The 15,174-nt window shown below is 41.8% G+C and overlaps 1 protein-coding gene across 1 annotated transcript in view; it reads left to right on the top strand.

The window, feature by feature from the left end:
* C8HXorf38 (chromosome 8 CXorf38 homolog) overlaps nucleotides 1–15,174 on the top strand; it is a 111,697-nt gene that overhangs the window by 64,406 nt on the left and 32,117 nt on the right. Inside the window, exon 4 of the mRNA XM_078658288.1 lies at nucleotides 465–614. Coding sequence (XP_078514414.1) covers nucleotides 465–614 — 150 coding nt within the window. The remainder of the gene's footprint in view (nucleotides 1–464; nucleotides 615–15,174) is intronic.

The following is a 15,174-nucleotide window of genomic DNA, read 5'->3' as shown; positions in this document are numbered from 1 at the left end:
ACTAAGGATTAATTCATTACAATGTTGACCAATATTTGCCTAATGACTGCAGGACAATATGTTAAAACATGTCACTAGGCCACAGCACTTAATGTTCTAGATATTTTACCAGCTACAAAAGCTTTGACAATGTGCTTGATGGCAAAGGAGTGTTTCTTTTTAGTTCTTAGGATTAACATGTTTTAATGTTCTGCAAGTCAGTGGCCCTCCTGTTATTGGCCCTATTGGGATTTAGACCGGTTACCTCTGGTTCACATGCTAGTAGTGTCTGAAGCAGCATTGATAACATGCTCTGTTGTTTCACCATCCACCAGTGTGCACTTCATGCTATTCACGATTATGAGCTTTTTCAGTCCATTTGGTTAGACTAAACTGAAAAGACTACAGCACCTTTAAGCAAGATACTCAATAATTCAATATTACTTTATACACAGCAAGTCCATATTGTATTTTTGTCTTTTTAGGTGATAAAGGGCCGGAATGAGTTGATGCACTCTTCAGAAATGAAGGTTTCCTCTGAGTGGTTGGAAGATTTTGGGAAGCAAATACAAAATGTCATCAGTGAACTCCGTGATGTTCCAGATATCAAGGCAATAGGTACAAGAATAGATAAGGTACACCTTGGAAATTACTGTGCACAAAACTGGTTTTAAACGTGTTGATGTGTGAATGGTGACAGCTTAGGCCAAACACAGAGGAAACTGTTGTCTTCTGACATTTAGGTCCTTTACCAAGAGGATCCTAGCAGTGCACATTACATTTCTTTTGCCGTCTTCAATATGGTCAAATGTAATCAAAATATTCTCGTACTCCGCTTTATTGGGATATGTGATGAAATCTAGCACATTTCCCATTGCTCTATTGACTAAACCCTCCTTGAACTTTAGATTTCGCCACAAAATTATTCTGCAGTTTTTACAGAGGTTTAGAGTCTTTTCTAAACCAACAGTATGTGGAGCTGTTTTTTCAAGTGATTCTAGTTTCTTTACTATTGTTTGATGTAGTGGTACGTTCAAACTTTGATGTTCAATATTATCTATACTACTAAGATTAAGAGTCTCCTGTTTTTCCAATTGAAGAATTTCTGGGTTAAACTATGCTCACTCATTCAATGTTGGCATGAGGCACACAATCTGATGGCAACGTTTCAGAAGATGTGTCATTACACAAGAAGGAGGCTCGTTGTGTGAGAAGAGAGTGCTTACCAGGCTACTAGAGAGAGCTGTCTTTACTTCTTTTCTGATTATTTCTATTCTCATGTTTTTTTGTATTTTTCACAACAAAGTGTTTTGTTGACAGACACAAAAGGCCCAGGTGACACTGTATACGTATCATGGCAATGGTAAAGATGCCAACTTTTACAATATACAACTGTCGAAACAAGGAATATGCGTAAGACTAAATTAAACGCATATAAACATTATTAACTAGAAACATCCATGTCACAAAGTCCATACGTGTATTATCATACAAAGTCACCAATCGTAACATGTGAGTTAAATAACAGTTTTCTCAATATGAATACCAAACATTTGATCTTTATGGCAGATCTTCATTGCGTAGCGCAGGGGGGATAGGTTCAAGATACAGATCCTGATAATCAGCCCACAGCTTCCATATCTTCGGTGGTTTCTGGGGACGTCCCCGTGCTTTACAAATGGGTATTTCTAACCACATGGAATAATCAAGGCCCCGTTTCCAGGCCCCTACAGATGGCGATGAAGTCGCCTTCCAAGCCTTAGCAATGTCACGCTTGGCGAGAGTAAGCCCCAGGAATAGCAAATGTCTTTTGTATTTGTTACCTCAAATGCCCTCTGTAATGTGAAGCATAGTTAGACGCGGTAACTGTGGAACGTCCCTATTGTCATGTCTTTTAATGTCTTGCCATACTCCATGTCTGCAGCCTATCTCTTTTTTTGGTTAACTGCCTACTGGAAATCTAACCATACATTTACATTGCTAATACTTCCAAAGGATTTTTTTTCCTCATAAAGCAGTTCATTAAAAACTGGTTGACTTTTCACAGGTGTCAACTGTAGAAGGTCACCAAAACGATTATGTGTTTACCACCAAAGAGAACACCATAGTAAATGCTAAGAACCTCTTGCATCCTTAGATGAATGAACGCCTCTTTAAGTTTGACACCAAGCTGCCCTCATCAATATTTAGGACCTTCTTTTTTTCAGAACCTTTGAGACTTCATGACAAGCATACCCAGATAACTTCATGTACTCCAGGTTGTTGTCATGTTCCACAGGCAACATTAATAGAAAAAGCAATGTGATTCCTTTAATATTGCGAGCAGCTAATCCAGTAGGCGCTGTAACAACACATGAAAGGTTACAATTTGTCTTTCTGTGAACAAACGCAGTTAGCTCTTTAATCAAAAAACTTTTGCCAGTGTCTCGCTGACCACAAACATACAGAAGTGTAGGCTTCAATGTAGTACATGAACATTTAGACTTATCATGTAAAAGTGCATCCTCCATTGATTTGGTTATTTGCTCAAACCTACTAGCTGTTCTTCATTAAGCTAAGCTACTAAATTTTTCTGAATCAATGCCCTTGGTTCTCACTTGGCCCATAACGTTTTTCACCTCGTTCATTGCTATGGCTGCCTCATTTTCAATGATAGGCTGGCCAAGCGGATCTTGACTATCCGTGACTGAGCTCTGGCTCCCTTGTGAACTGTCCTTTGCAACCTCTGCTGCAATTGTTTCCTCTTTAGCTGCTTTGAAAGCATGTTGTTTGCAATCATGTTCACCTAATGATTAAATCTCGGAATGCCACGACTTGAAAAGTTGCAAATGAGACAAGTAAAAAGATTTTTTTTTCCAACTGTTTAGCAGCTCAGTTTATTGTGATTAATGAGTCTTGATTTTGAGTGTCTCACTAAACATCCATTACATCCAGACACTACAAATGTTCCTTCTTCAGTGTTTTGATCTATGTTATTCCTTTATGTATAGTGCTGCAGTTCTTCATAAGAACAAAGATTTTCTACTGAATACTCCGATTGGGATAATAGGAGCCCATCATGTTGGTTTTAACTATCCCAGTCCTCTCTAGATCAGATTGTGTAAGGTACTCAGGAAATTATGTAAATACCCATTTTTGTGTTGATGCAATGGGTAAATTTACCACAATTATGGATATGGACCTGCCATATAAACTAGCAACACTCAACTTATCACAGGCCTCATGAATCCAATTCCCCTGGGGGAAAGCATCTTAAACTAAAACTGTAAAGACTTTTAGTTAAAGACTTCTCTGTTGCTATCTCTTCCCATATGCCATTATGTCATTCATTTCTGTCTTTTCAGACTTTTTTTTCAAAGAGACGTATCAAGCAACAGCGATAGAGTTGTCTTCTACAAACTGAATATCCATGTTGGCATTCCACATAGACAATCCTACAAGATTGTATTCATTGATAAGTTTTAATACTTCACTTCTCTTTAGGTTGGATGTGGTTTTAGGTGATTTACCAGCAACAGTGTGTCTTACTGCCGACATGAAACTGTTCACTCTTCCTTTTTTAGATAATAGGCTTAGAGACTACAAAACAACACTTAGGGCTTAATTCCGAGTCTGACGGGTCAGTACTGCCAGGCCTGTGGGGGCGTGGTGCTCACCCGACCGCCCGATTTACTATTAGGGCGGTCGGACTGCCATAGCCCCGCCGCAGTGTTGGGCGGTCAGGAGGCATCAATATGCTTGACTGGATGCAGCGGTCCCACCAAGCATATTAGAAGTTTCCTCTCCACCATCGTTTTCATGGCTGTTCCTCCTCCATGAAAACACTGGCGGAGAGGAAACAGAGGGGGTCCTAGAGGGTCCCCTTGTGTCTCTGCACCCTGGGGTGCATGCAGGGGGTCACATGTACCACCCTGAATGCATGCACCCCAGTTCCTGCACAGCATTATAGCCCATGCCGTGCAAGAACTTTTTGGCGTTCCCATTGCAGTGCCCATTTTTAGTGTAGTATTTCCCTTTTGTCCTGTACCTCTGTCTGTAATATTTCCCACATTTGTAGGACTTGAATTGTAACACTTGTTGTCTAAGTGTTCTGTTCCGAGTTTTTTCTGGAGTCTCACTTGTTGCATACTGCTCAATAAATTGTAACACTAATTCATCACTATCTCGTCCAAACCTTGGTGCATCTTTCACCCACATTAACATATAAATATGTGTTGCACATCTAACTTGATATTCTTTTCTTCCTCTAGAAAAAGTAAATACCTTCACCAAGTGGTGTTTTTTATATTTATTCTTGTAAATAAACTGAAGTATTGCTTCAGTTCTATGCTTAAAGTAGCTATAAACGTTTGCCAGATCCACACAACACAACTGTCCATTAGTTTTAAAATGAATGGCAGCAATGTTTTCATTGGCTTGCCTGAAGAATTCGTGTAGATCAACAGAAGCATGTTCTACACAGCTCAAACTGCAAACCATGTGTGTGCATCTAGATTACACAACATGCAATTTAGCTCACCATGGTGACAGAACCAGTACTCATTTCTATCATGTTGGCAAGACATAATGTTCACGCGTTTACTCTCTAAAACCTTATCTTTTCCATGGACTTTTTCAACAAACTTTCTGGCAGTCCTATCACTGTGTCCGTATTTCCACAGCATAGGCTACAGCATAAGATAGCACTGAGAGATCACTTTCAAATAGGAAATGGAAAATGTATGAAATATATTTGCCTAAATCAGGGATCTTCAGAATATAATATAGTTGATCTATGTTCTGATGCTGGAATCTGTATTAAATGTTCATCATAACAACCATCTTCTCTAGTTGGGAATAAAATAGGTAAACATTGTAATGCTTCTAAGCTCTTTTCCCACAAACGTATTGGTTATCCTTTTGCTTTCTTCAATTTGGTACACTTATAAAGCATCACCCTTAATGCCTCTTGAGTGTAGAGGATGAATGCTGTAATGTTCATATTTTTCCTCAGCTTTATCTAACTCAGCTTTTCCAAACTAATGTGTCTGTAATGACTGTAGTTAAATATCCCTCAGCATCCACATATTTGTAAAACACATTTTCGAATGTAAGGTATTCCAAAGCTTTCTTAATCATATTAATACTTACAAGTTCCTACTATTTTTTGTTATCTTTAGTAGGCACTCCATTCTCTATAACCCTATTGGTTCTTCTTCACGAACTACACTTATAGTCTGAAGTTTCTCTTTCATATTTAAAGGCAAATATACTGCTTCACCTTTTAGACCATTCAATAATTCTGATGGTGGTCATTTCTTAATTTTTGTGTTAATTCTAATAGTTGCTGGAAACAGGTGCACTCTCTGGATGAGAATACTCTCATAGACATTGAGGTGTTGAAGCGCAGGAGGGATTTTAGCCATTTCTACATTATTATGAACACCTTTTCTAGGCATTCTGTTATTATCCGTTCGGGGCTGGTGCTGAACCTTTGAGGGAGCCTTTGGAGGGTTTTTATTTTCTGTCTCTGCTGCAACCGGACTTCTAGGGGCGGAGGGAGACCCACGAACTCTGCCAATTTCTCCCGCCCTAGCGCTTTGATGGTAGGCGCTTTGAAAACTACACTTACCAGGATTCCCTGTGCCCCCGCTCACCTGGCTGATTGACACGCCCAGAGGCTAGGCGCACAAAGACTGCTCGCCGCACCCGCTGCCGCGGGTGCCGCAGCGCCGTTCGGGGCTGGTGCTGCACCTTCGAGGGAGCCTTTGGAGGGTTTTTATTTTCTGTCTCTGCTGCAACCGGACTTCTAGGGGCGGAGGGAGACCCACGAACTCTGCCAATTTCTCCCGCCCTAGCGCTTTGATGGTAGGCGCTTTGAAAACGACACTTACCAGGATTCCCTGTGCCCCCGCTCACCTGGCTGATTGACACGCCCACAGGCTAGGCGCACAAAGGCTGCTCGCCGCACCCGCTGCCGCGGGTGCCGCAGCGCGGTTCGGGGCTGGTGCTGAACCTTCGAGGGAGCCTTTGGAGGGTTTTTATTTTCTGTCTCTGCTGCAACCGGACTTCTAGGGGTGGAGGGAGACCCACGAACTCTGCCAATTTCTCCCGCCCTAGCGCTTTGATGGTAGGCGCTTTGAAAACTACACTTACCAGGATTCCCTGTGCCCCCGCTCACCTGGCTGATTGACACGCCCACAGGCTAGGCGCACAAAGACTGCTCGCCGCACCTGCTGCCGCGGGTGCCGCAGCGCCGTTCGGGGCTGGTGCTGAACCTTCGAGGGAGCCTTTGGAGGGTTTTTATTTTCTGTCTCTGCTGCAACCGGACTTCTAGGGGCGGAGGGAGACCCACGAACTCTGCCAATTTCTCCCGCCCTAGCGCTTTGATGGTAGGCGCTTTGAAAACTACACTTACCAGGATTCCCTGTGCCCCCGCTCACCTGGCTGATTGACACGCCCATAGCCTAGGCGTGTTTTAACCCGCCCATCATCCCCGCAGCGCGGGAGCGCGCGGGAGTGCGCCGGGCTAAGCCCGGGCAAAGTGCGGGCCCTCTGTGGCCCTCCGAGGCACGAGGAGGACGGGACGGGCCACCACCCCTGGCACCATCATAGGAGAAGCTACAGTCAGGTACTATCCTTTCAACCCCTATCGTTTTGAACTGTCTACTCTTGTCTCTGGGATCCTGTCTGCCAACCATTATGTCCATCTGGGAAGAGCTGAACGCCCTGTGTGGCACAAACTATATCCCGGATGCATCAACCCCCCCCATAGTGGCCAGAGTCACAGATCAAGAAATTTGCACTCCTCAGGCATCCCCCGATACACCCCTCTCTCTATCTAATAACTGCTGCCCCTCCTCACCTGGCCCCAACCCAGCCTCATTATCGTTGGATAAGGCTGAGACTCGACCAAATGTCTCTGCATCCCCCCTACAATCGAACCTTCTGACCCAAATCGAGCGACTGCTAAATACTGCTCTATCCCCACTGGTAGCAAAAATTAATGATTTGGGGGCCAGACTGTCCAGGATCGAAAAAATTGTAATACGGTCATATCCACTAACTGGAAACACTGTTATACCAACACGCTCTACTAACACCCAGGAAAGGGCTATGAACAGTGCTCAAACTTGTGACTCCCCTGTTACATCACCCATTCAAAGTGGTCGCAATGATACTCTTAATCCCGAACATCTACCATATAGAGCTCCTATGATCTCACTAGAAAGAAGGCATCGTATTGATTTACCCCCCGAAGCCGCCCCATACGTCACCGTTCTCTCTGGGGTCCCTGTACTCAGCCCGGCCAAACGTGAACCACACCAGGACCTACTGAACAAAGCCATCTTTTGGCTTAAAAACAATAGGCCATTACCATCCACGCTAGACGGCGGGATACTGAGCGTCAGAAGGGTGGTGTGGCTTGGTCATCTGCCCAAAAATTTTCCGGGGGATTTGATTTTAATTAAATTTAAACACAGGAACATTGCCCCCTATCTGCGATCTACCCAGCCCAAACTTGGAGATGGCTCCATCTGTATTTGGGACCTGCATGACTTTTATCCTGGTCCACGAGCACCGAATCACCATAACACCGGATGAAAAAGGGGGATTCTGTGCATCTTGGGTTATTATTCTAAACTATTTTAGTTGGGTTTAAATCTATTTTTCTTTTTAATTATGTAATCTTTCGGAGGCCAGGTCTAGCATGAATCACCACTTAGACTTATGCCCAGAGCCTCTAAAGATGATCTTAGCTGGGGCGTGTACTTCTATCCAAGAAAGATATATATAGAGAAAAAGAAGTTTTCTTAAAACTGCTGCTTAAACTTAGAAAATTGCTTTAATGATCTAGCCGACAACGAAGTTTTTATCTGTTTTTCTTTTTTTTTTTTTTTGTGATTGTGTGAAAAATTTCTTTTATTATTTTTAAAAAAAATCACTGACATTTCTTGGTTTTTATAATTATTGTAATGTATGCTTATATGATACTTCTTTTGGAATATCGAATAAAGCTTATTTTGAACCTTTGTATACAATATTTACCTTATGTTCACATCAAAACGATCTTCTGCTACTATGTAAAGAGCTAGTTTAAACCACTGTACTAGATCAGCTTCTTCTGGTTTCTCGCAAATATCATTTATTTTAGTTTGTGCATTGTAGTGAGTCCACCTACAACAAACACAAACTTGATCAGTAATTTCTGCAGTTGATGCAGCAAATGCAACAATTTCCACTCTAAACATTTCTAAAACATTGTTACTCTTAGTAATAGCAGTGTTAATCTCCACAATCAACTCATTTACTTGGCTAGGCATTTCAGAGCCAAACTATGTCATCTGAATATCCTCTATAATAGAGGTCCGATCAGAATGACTACCTCTTAACAACATGTATTTTAGTTTTTGTAAATGAAGCCCTGGAATTTTAGCAAAATACAACCTTCTTACTAAGTTAAGTATTTTAGTGTGGTGCACAGACCGCATCCTTGTATGATGGAAAGTGCTGTCAAATCTGTTGTGATAAGCAAGCCAATGAATGCCCTAATAGATTTGAACATTTTACAACTTACCAAGGATCAATATAATGTATAAGTTTTATTTTATGTTTCACAGTTCCTCTGCTGTACTTGCTTAAGAATATTATATATTTCACAATAGACTGCTGTCTTATGTTGCAGGTTTTCCTGCAATTCCACTCAAAAACTGGTGCTCGAGGATGTTGTCCTAAGACTTCATGAGCTAAATCTTCTTCAATGTTAAATATTTTTTCTTTCTCTATTGGTCTCCCTTCACATATTTCATACGCACCTGCATCTGCACCAATTGCAAACAGTAAAGTATTTTGCTGAAAATAAGTCTCTTCATTAAAAATGCCTCATTATAGGAAGTATGTTTGCACTCTATAGAAAACAGTGCAAATGTGTGTTTAATTAACTTATAACTTTTGACAATACTACCTTTTAAGTGAATTAACCTGTGTATATAAACATCTCATTCTGTTTAAAATCAGAATAAATCACTTTCTCTTCAATAAAAATGCTGGGTCTACTAGGCACTCAAAAAACTCTTTCTGTTGATGTATTGCTTTTCTCCTTTTCACTGTTTTCATGCTACTCATAATGTTTGTGACTACTCTAGTACCGAAGAAATTTTCGCAAAGTACTTTGAATTGCTTTTTCTTTAATACAGGTTGCTGCTCAGTTTCCTTTGTAGTATTTTTTTTAAGAATGTGATGTTATCTTAGATATCAGTACATCTTCATTAGAAGTGACACCTGCATGGGAAATGTTGCAAGAGGTTATTATTTTTTAAATAAAACATTGAATTCTAATACTAGTTTCAATGTTTTTTTACCATCTTTACTTTGTTTTCCTGTTGTGAAACTCTGCACGCCTGTCTGTAGTAGGTTTGCCTCTTCTTCTGTTATTTAATTGGCATCTTAAATCAATTTGACAGCCTACATCAGAAACCAAAAACACATTCCTTTAATGTCTTCTTCTGACAACAGTTATCACAAAAAAAATTCACAATATCGCCCATTATTTTGTATATAATAATATTCACTGCTGCACCAGTATATGAAAATAGTTGACCAACAGCAAGAACTTTATACAGGGCATATTTGTATATGCAGGGAATAAGTTAAACACTAAACCCTCACCAAGCACCTTCCAACAACGTGGTGGTTCCAGATACTAGAGTTTAAACACAAATTGTCTTTTCCTCTTTGATCTCTAAACAGAGTTACAGTGTCTGTCAAAGTTTTTACTAAAAGTGTCTGCTTTTTATAAGACCGTAACCTGTCTGCATAGAGTCTTCTACAAAGAAAATCTGACTTCTTTTTATACTCCTTTATATAGGGTGAATGCTTGAGTTTTATGACAACGTACCCTCTCTGCCCAGACCTCTCTACAGGGTGAAGGCAGAGTGTAAAAGGCTTTAGTGAGGAACTCACTCCCCTGCAAACACATTTTCTCTATGTGAACAGTGTGTATGATTGCGTATGCTAAGAAATGCCTCTCTAGTCACACTTGTGTTTATAGTAAAGGCTCTGTGTAGAAGGTATAAGAGAAACACTAAGCCTCATGTTACCACATTTTAACATGGTGCAGGTTCTATATGGTACACTCTGATTCAAGACTGGCTTCTTTTCGTAGAACTTAATGTAGGGTGAATGCTTGGGTTTTATGACAATATACCCTCTCTGCTCTGAGCTCTCTAGGAGGTGAAGGATCGGTGTGAAAGGCTTTAGTGAGGAACTCACCCCTCTGCAAGGACCTTTTCTCTGGAAGAACAGGGTGTATGATTGGGTTTCCTAACCGGGGCGCCTCTAGTATTGCCTCAGTACAGAGTAAAGGCTCTGCATAGAAGGTGTTAGAGAACAGTAGGCCCTGTGTTATCACTTTTTAAGAGGGTGCAGATTCTTAATGGTACACTTTGATGCAAGACTGGATCCTTTTCGTAGCACTCTATACAGTGTGAATGCTTTAGTTTTATGACAGTATGTCTTCCCTGTTGAGACCTCTCTACAGGGTGAAGCCTGGGTATGAAAGGCTTTAGTGAGGAACTAACCCAGGGTGACGGGCATGCACAGTAGAGTATACTGAGGACTGACCTTTCAGCTGTGACCTCCCTCTTAGACAAAGGGTATGCATAGTAGGGCGTGGGGATGACTTATCCATTGATTGACTCCTTTCCTTTGTGATGGATGTGTGTAGTAGGGTGTGGGGAGGAACTGGTCTCTCCTCTGAGACACCTCTTCATGGCGACGGGTGTGCCTAGTACAGTGTGAGAAGGCACTGGCTTCTCTGCAGAGACTTCTTCCTAGGGTGACAAGTGTGCATGGTAGGGTGTGGGGAGGGACTGACCTTTCAATTGTGACCCCTCCCTGGCATGACAATCATATGTAGTAGAGTTTGGGGAGGCACTCTACTGACACCTCTCCCCTAAGCAGCAGGTGTGTGAAGTAGGATGTAGGGATGGCCTGGCCTGGACTCTCCGCCGAGACTCCTCCCCAGGGTGACAGGCATGCATAGTAGGTTGTGGGGAGGATCTGAGCTCTCCACTGACACCTCTCCCCTAAGTGATGGGTGTGCTTAATAGGATGTGTGGGAGGGAATTGCTTCTCACTGAAACTCCTCCCAAGGGTGTCAGTTGTTCATAGATGGGTGTAGGGAGGGACTGGCCTCTTCACTGAGACCAATCCCCAGGGTGATGGGTATACGTCCTACAGAAAGCTAATTCTATCTATAACTGGGTAGTTATAGTTAGGTCAGTGTTATTATAGGAATTGACTTTTTCTGTTTGCTAATGACTTTGGTGCCGTTTGACAAATCCTCACAAAGCGTTCCCAAAAAAGTTGTCTTTTTTACCTAGTTTGGGCATGGAAAAGTTATGCATCATGCAGGGGCCAACAAAATGGAGGGGTTCCACTACATAAAATCTCGTGCATTTCGCATAGACTTTTTTTTAACAGTGCGACAGCAGAAATTCCGGACGGAATGACACCAGATTTGGTCATTTCTCCATCCACTGGCTATACCCTTACATATTACCTTAGTTACACGTGAAATCATTGCGGTAATTGACACTTCGAAATCTGAAATTATATTATTTGACAGAACACAGAGCATGATACAGTGGCGAGTTATAGTTACTGTAGTCTGGCAAGTAAGGTGACAACTGTGTACTGAGGCGCGAAAGTAGTTTAATTTATAGGTGGTGTGTAAGTATAAATGTGAGCTATAAGTAAGACTTATAGTAATGTGAAAGTAGAGCATAGATAATAAATTCAACAGATAAGTACACATTTTGTAATTTGTGTGGTTGTGTAGTTTAAGGTGTGTTTGGCGCAAATAAGATAGAAATAAGTGCAAAAGTGGTGCCGAAATCAGAAAAATAAGAGATAACTATAACTTTAGAATTACTAATGTTTGTGGGGTTTAATTTGAGTTTTATACCAAACAAAATAGAACTTCTTAAAGTATTGTTTCGAGTTTAAAGATCAAATAACTCTATTCTTTGAGCTTCTACCGCACTCGTATGTGTATTTTAAGTCACTAACTGAGCGAAATTCTGGACAACAGTGCCATCATGTGGAACTTTTGGGTATGTTGATGTGACATATTTTCCAAAATGGACAATATTCTATGATAAGATTAAAAAACAAGCATTAGAAATGCAATCGGGCTCGGATTTATTTGAGTTTGAGCTAATGGCATTGTAAATGCCAATGTATTGTTGCTATGTGTTATGGAGTGTGTTCATGTGGTGTGTACTGCCAGTGATCTCCTTGTGAGTGTGAGAATATTGCACCGTTACTGCCTGTGATGTCCTTCTTGTGAGTGTGAGAAGCTTGCACCTCTGCTGCCTGTGGTCTCCTTGTGAGTGTAAGAAGCTTGCACTGCTGCTGCCTGTGATGTCGTTCTTGTGAGTGGGAGAAGATTGCACCTCAGCTGCCTGTGGTCTCCTTGTGAGTGTAAGAAGCTTGCACAGCTGCTGCCTGTGATGTCCTACTCACTACTCTACTCTACTCACTACTCTACTCACTACTCTGCACTCACTACTCTACTCACTACTCTACTCACTACTCTGCACTCACTACTCTGCACTCACTACTCACTACTCTACTCACTACTCTACTCACTACTCTGCACTCACTACTCACTACTCTACTCACTACTCACTACTCTACTCACTACTCTGCACTCACTACTCACTACTCTACTCACTACTCTGCACTCACTACTCTACTCACTACTCTACTCACTACTCTACTCACTACTCTACTCACTACTCACTACTCTACTCACTACTCTGCACTCACTACTCACTACTCTACTCACTACTCTACTCACTACTCTGCACTCACTACTCACTACTCTACTCACTGCTCTGCACTCACTACTCTACTCACTACTCTACTCACTACTCACTACTCTGCACTCACTACTCACTACTCTACTCACTACTCTACTCACTACTCTACTCACTACTCTACTCTGCACCCACTACTCACTACTCTGCTCACTACTGACTACTCTACTCACTACTCTACTCACTACTCTGCTCACTACTCACTACTCTGCTCACTACTCTCCACTCTACTCACTACTCACTACTCTACTCACTACTCTACTCACTACTCACTACTCACTACTCACTTCTCTACTCACTACTCTGCACTCACTACTTTACTCACTACTCTACTCACCTCACTACTCTACTCACCTCACTACTCTATTCACTACTCGACTCACTACTCACTACTCTACTCACTACTCACTACTCTACTCACTACTCACTACTCTGCACTCACTACTCACTACTCTACTCACTACTCTACTCACTACTCACTACTCACTTCTCTACTCACTACTCTGCACTCACTACTCACCTCACTACTCTACTCACCTCACTACTCTACTCACTACTCTACTCACTACTCACTACTCTACTCACTACTCACTACTCTACTCACTACTCACTACTCTACTCACTACTCACTACTCTGCACTCACTACTCACTACTCTACTCACTACTCTACTCACTACTCACTACTCACTTCTCTACTCACTACTCTGCACTCACTACTTTACTCACTACTCTACTCACCTCACTACTCTACTCACTACTCTACTCACCTCACTACTCCACTCACTACTCACTACTCTGCACTCACTACTCACTACTCTACTCACTGCTCTGCACTCACTACTCTACTCACTACTCTACTCACTACTCACTACTCTGCACTCACTACTCACTACTCTACTCACTACTCTACTCACTACTCTACTCACTACTCTACTCTGCACCCACTACTCACTACTCTGCTCACTACTGACTACTCTACTCACTACTCTACTCACTACTCTGCTCACTACTCACTACTCTGCTCACTACTCTCCACTCTACTCACTACTCACTACTCTACTCACTACTCTACTCACTACTCACTACTCACTACTCACTTCTCTACTCACTACTCTGCACTCACTACTTTACTCACTACTCTACTCACCTCACTACTCTACTCACCTCACTACTCTATTCACTACTCGACTCACTACTCACTACTCTACTCACTACTCACTACTCTACTCACTACTCACTACTCTGCACTCACTACTCACTACTCTACTCACTACTCTACTCACTACTCACTACTCACTTCTCTACTCACTACTCTGCACTCACTACTCACCTCACTACTCTACTCACCTCACTACTCTACTCACTACTCTACTCACTACTCACTACTCTACTCACTACTCACTACTCTACTCACTACTCACTACTCTACTCACTACTCACTACTCTGCACTCACTACTCACTACTCTACTCACTACTCTACTCACTACTCACTACTCACTTCTCTACTCACTACTCTGCACTCACTACTTTACTCACTACTCTACTCACCTCACTACTCTACTCACTACTCTACTCACCTCACTACTCCACTCACTACTCACTACTCTGCACTCACTACTCACTACTCTACTCACTACTCTCCACTCACTACTCTACTCACTACTCTGTACTAACTACTCTACTCACTACTCTACTCACTACTCACTACTCTGCACTCACTACTCACTACTCTGCACTCACTACTCACTACTCTGCACTCACTACTCACTACTCTGCACTCACTACTCACTACTCACTACTCACTACTCTGCACTCACTACTCACTACTCTACACACTACTCTACTCACTACTCTACTCACTACTCACTACTCTACTCACTACTCACTACTCTGCCCTCACTACTCTGCCCTCACTACTCTGCCCTCACTACTCTGCCCTCACTACTCTGCCCTCACTACTCTGCCCTCACTACTCTGCACTCACACGGACAAACAGTTGTACGGCAACACTCTCCGTAGAAACCTTCTTTTAAACATAAATATATTTTATTTCATGTTAAGAAGTATATATAAATAAAACAAAAAATTGTTATTACAAAATATGTGAATAACTTTTAGTCAATGTAAGTATTTCTTTAAAAAACATTACATTATTTCAAATAAATTCTATACGTAAACTTTAAGATGCATGCAGAGGGGTGGGGGCAAACCTGAATTTGTCAATATTTGTGAAGCACAGCTTCGGCGTTTCCTCTGCACTGGGAGGGGTCAGAATTAAGGGTATGGAAAAAGTTTAGGTTTTTTTTTTACACAGGCTACTTTTGCCAAGT

This window comes from Lissotriton helveticus, chromosome 8, assembly GCF_964261635.1.
Source record: "Lissotriton helveticus chromosome 8, aLisHel1.1, whole genome shotgun sequence".
Taxonomy (NCBI): domain Eukaryota; kingdom Metazoa; phylum Chordata; class Amphibia; order Caudata; family Salamandridae; genus Lissotriton; species Lissotriton helveticus.
This window is presented reverse-complemented; position numbering and strand designations above follow the sequence as displayed.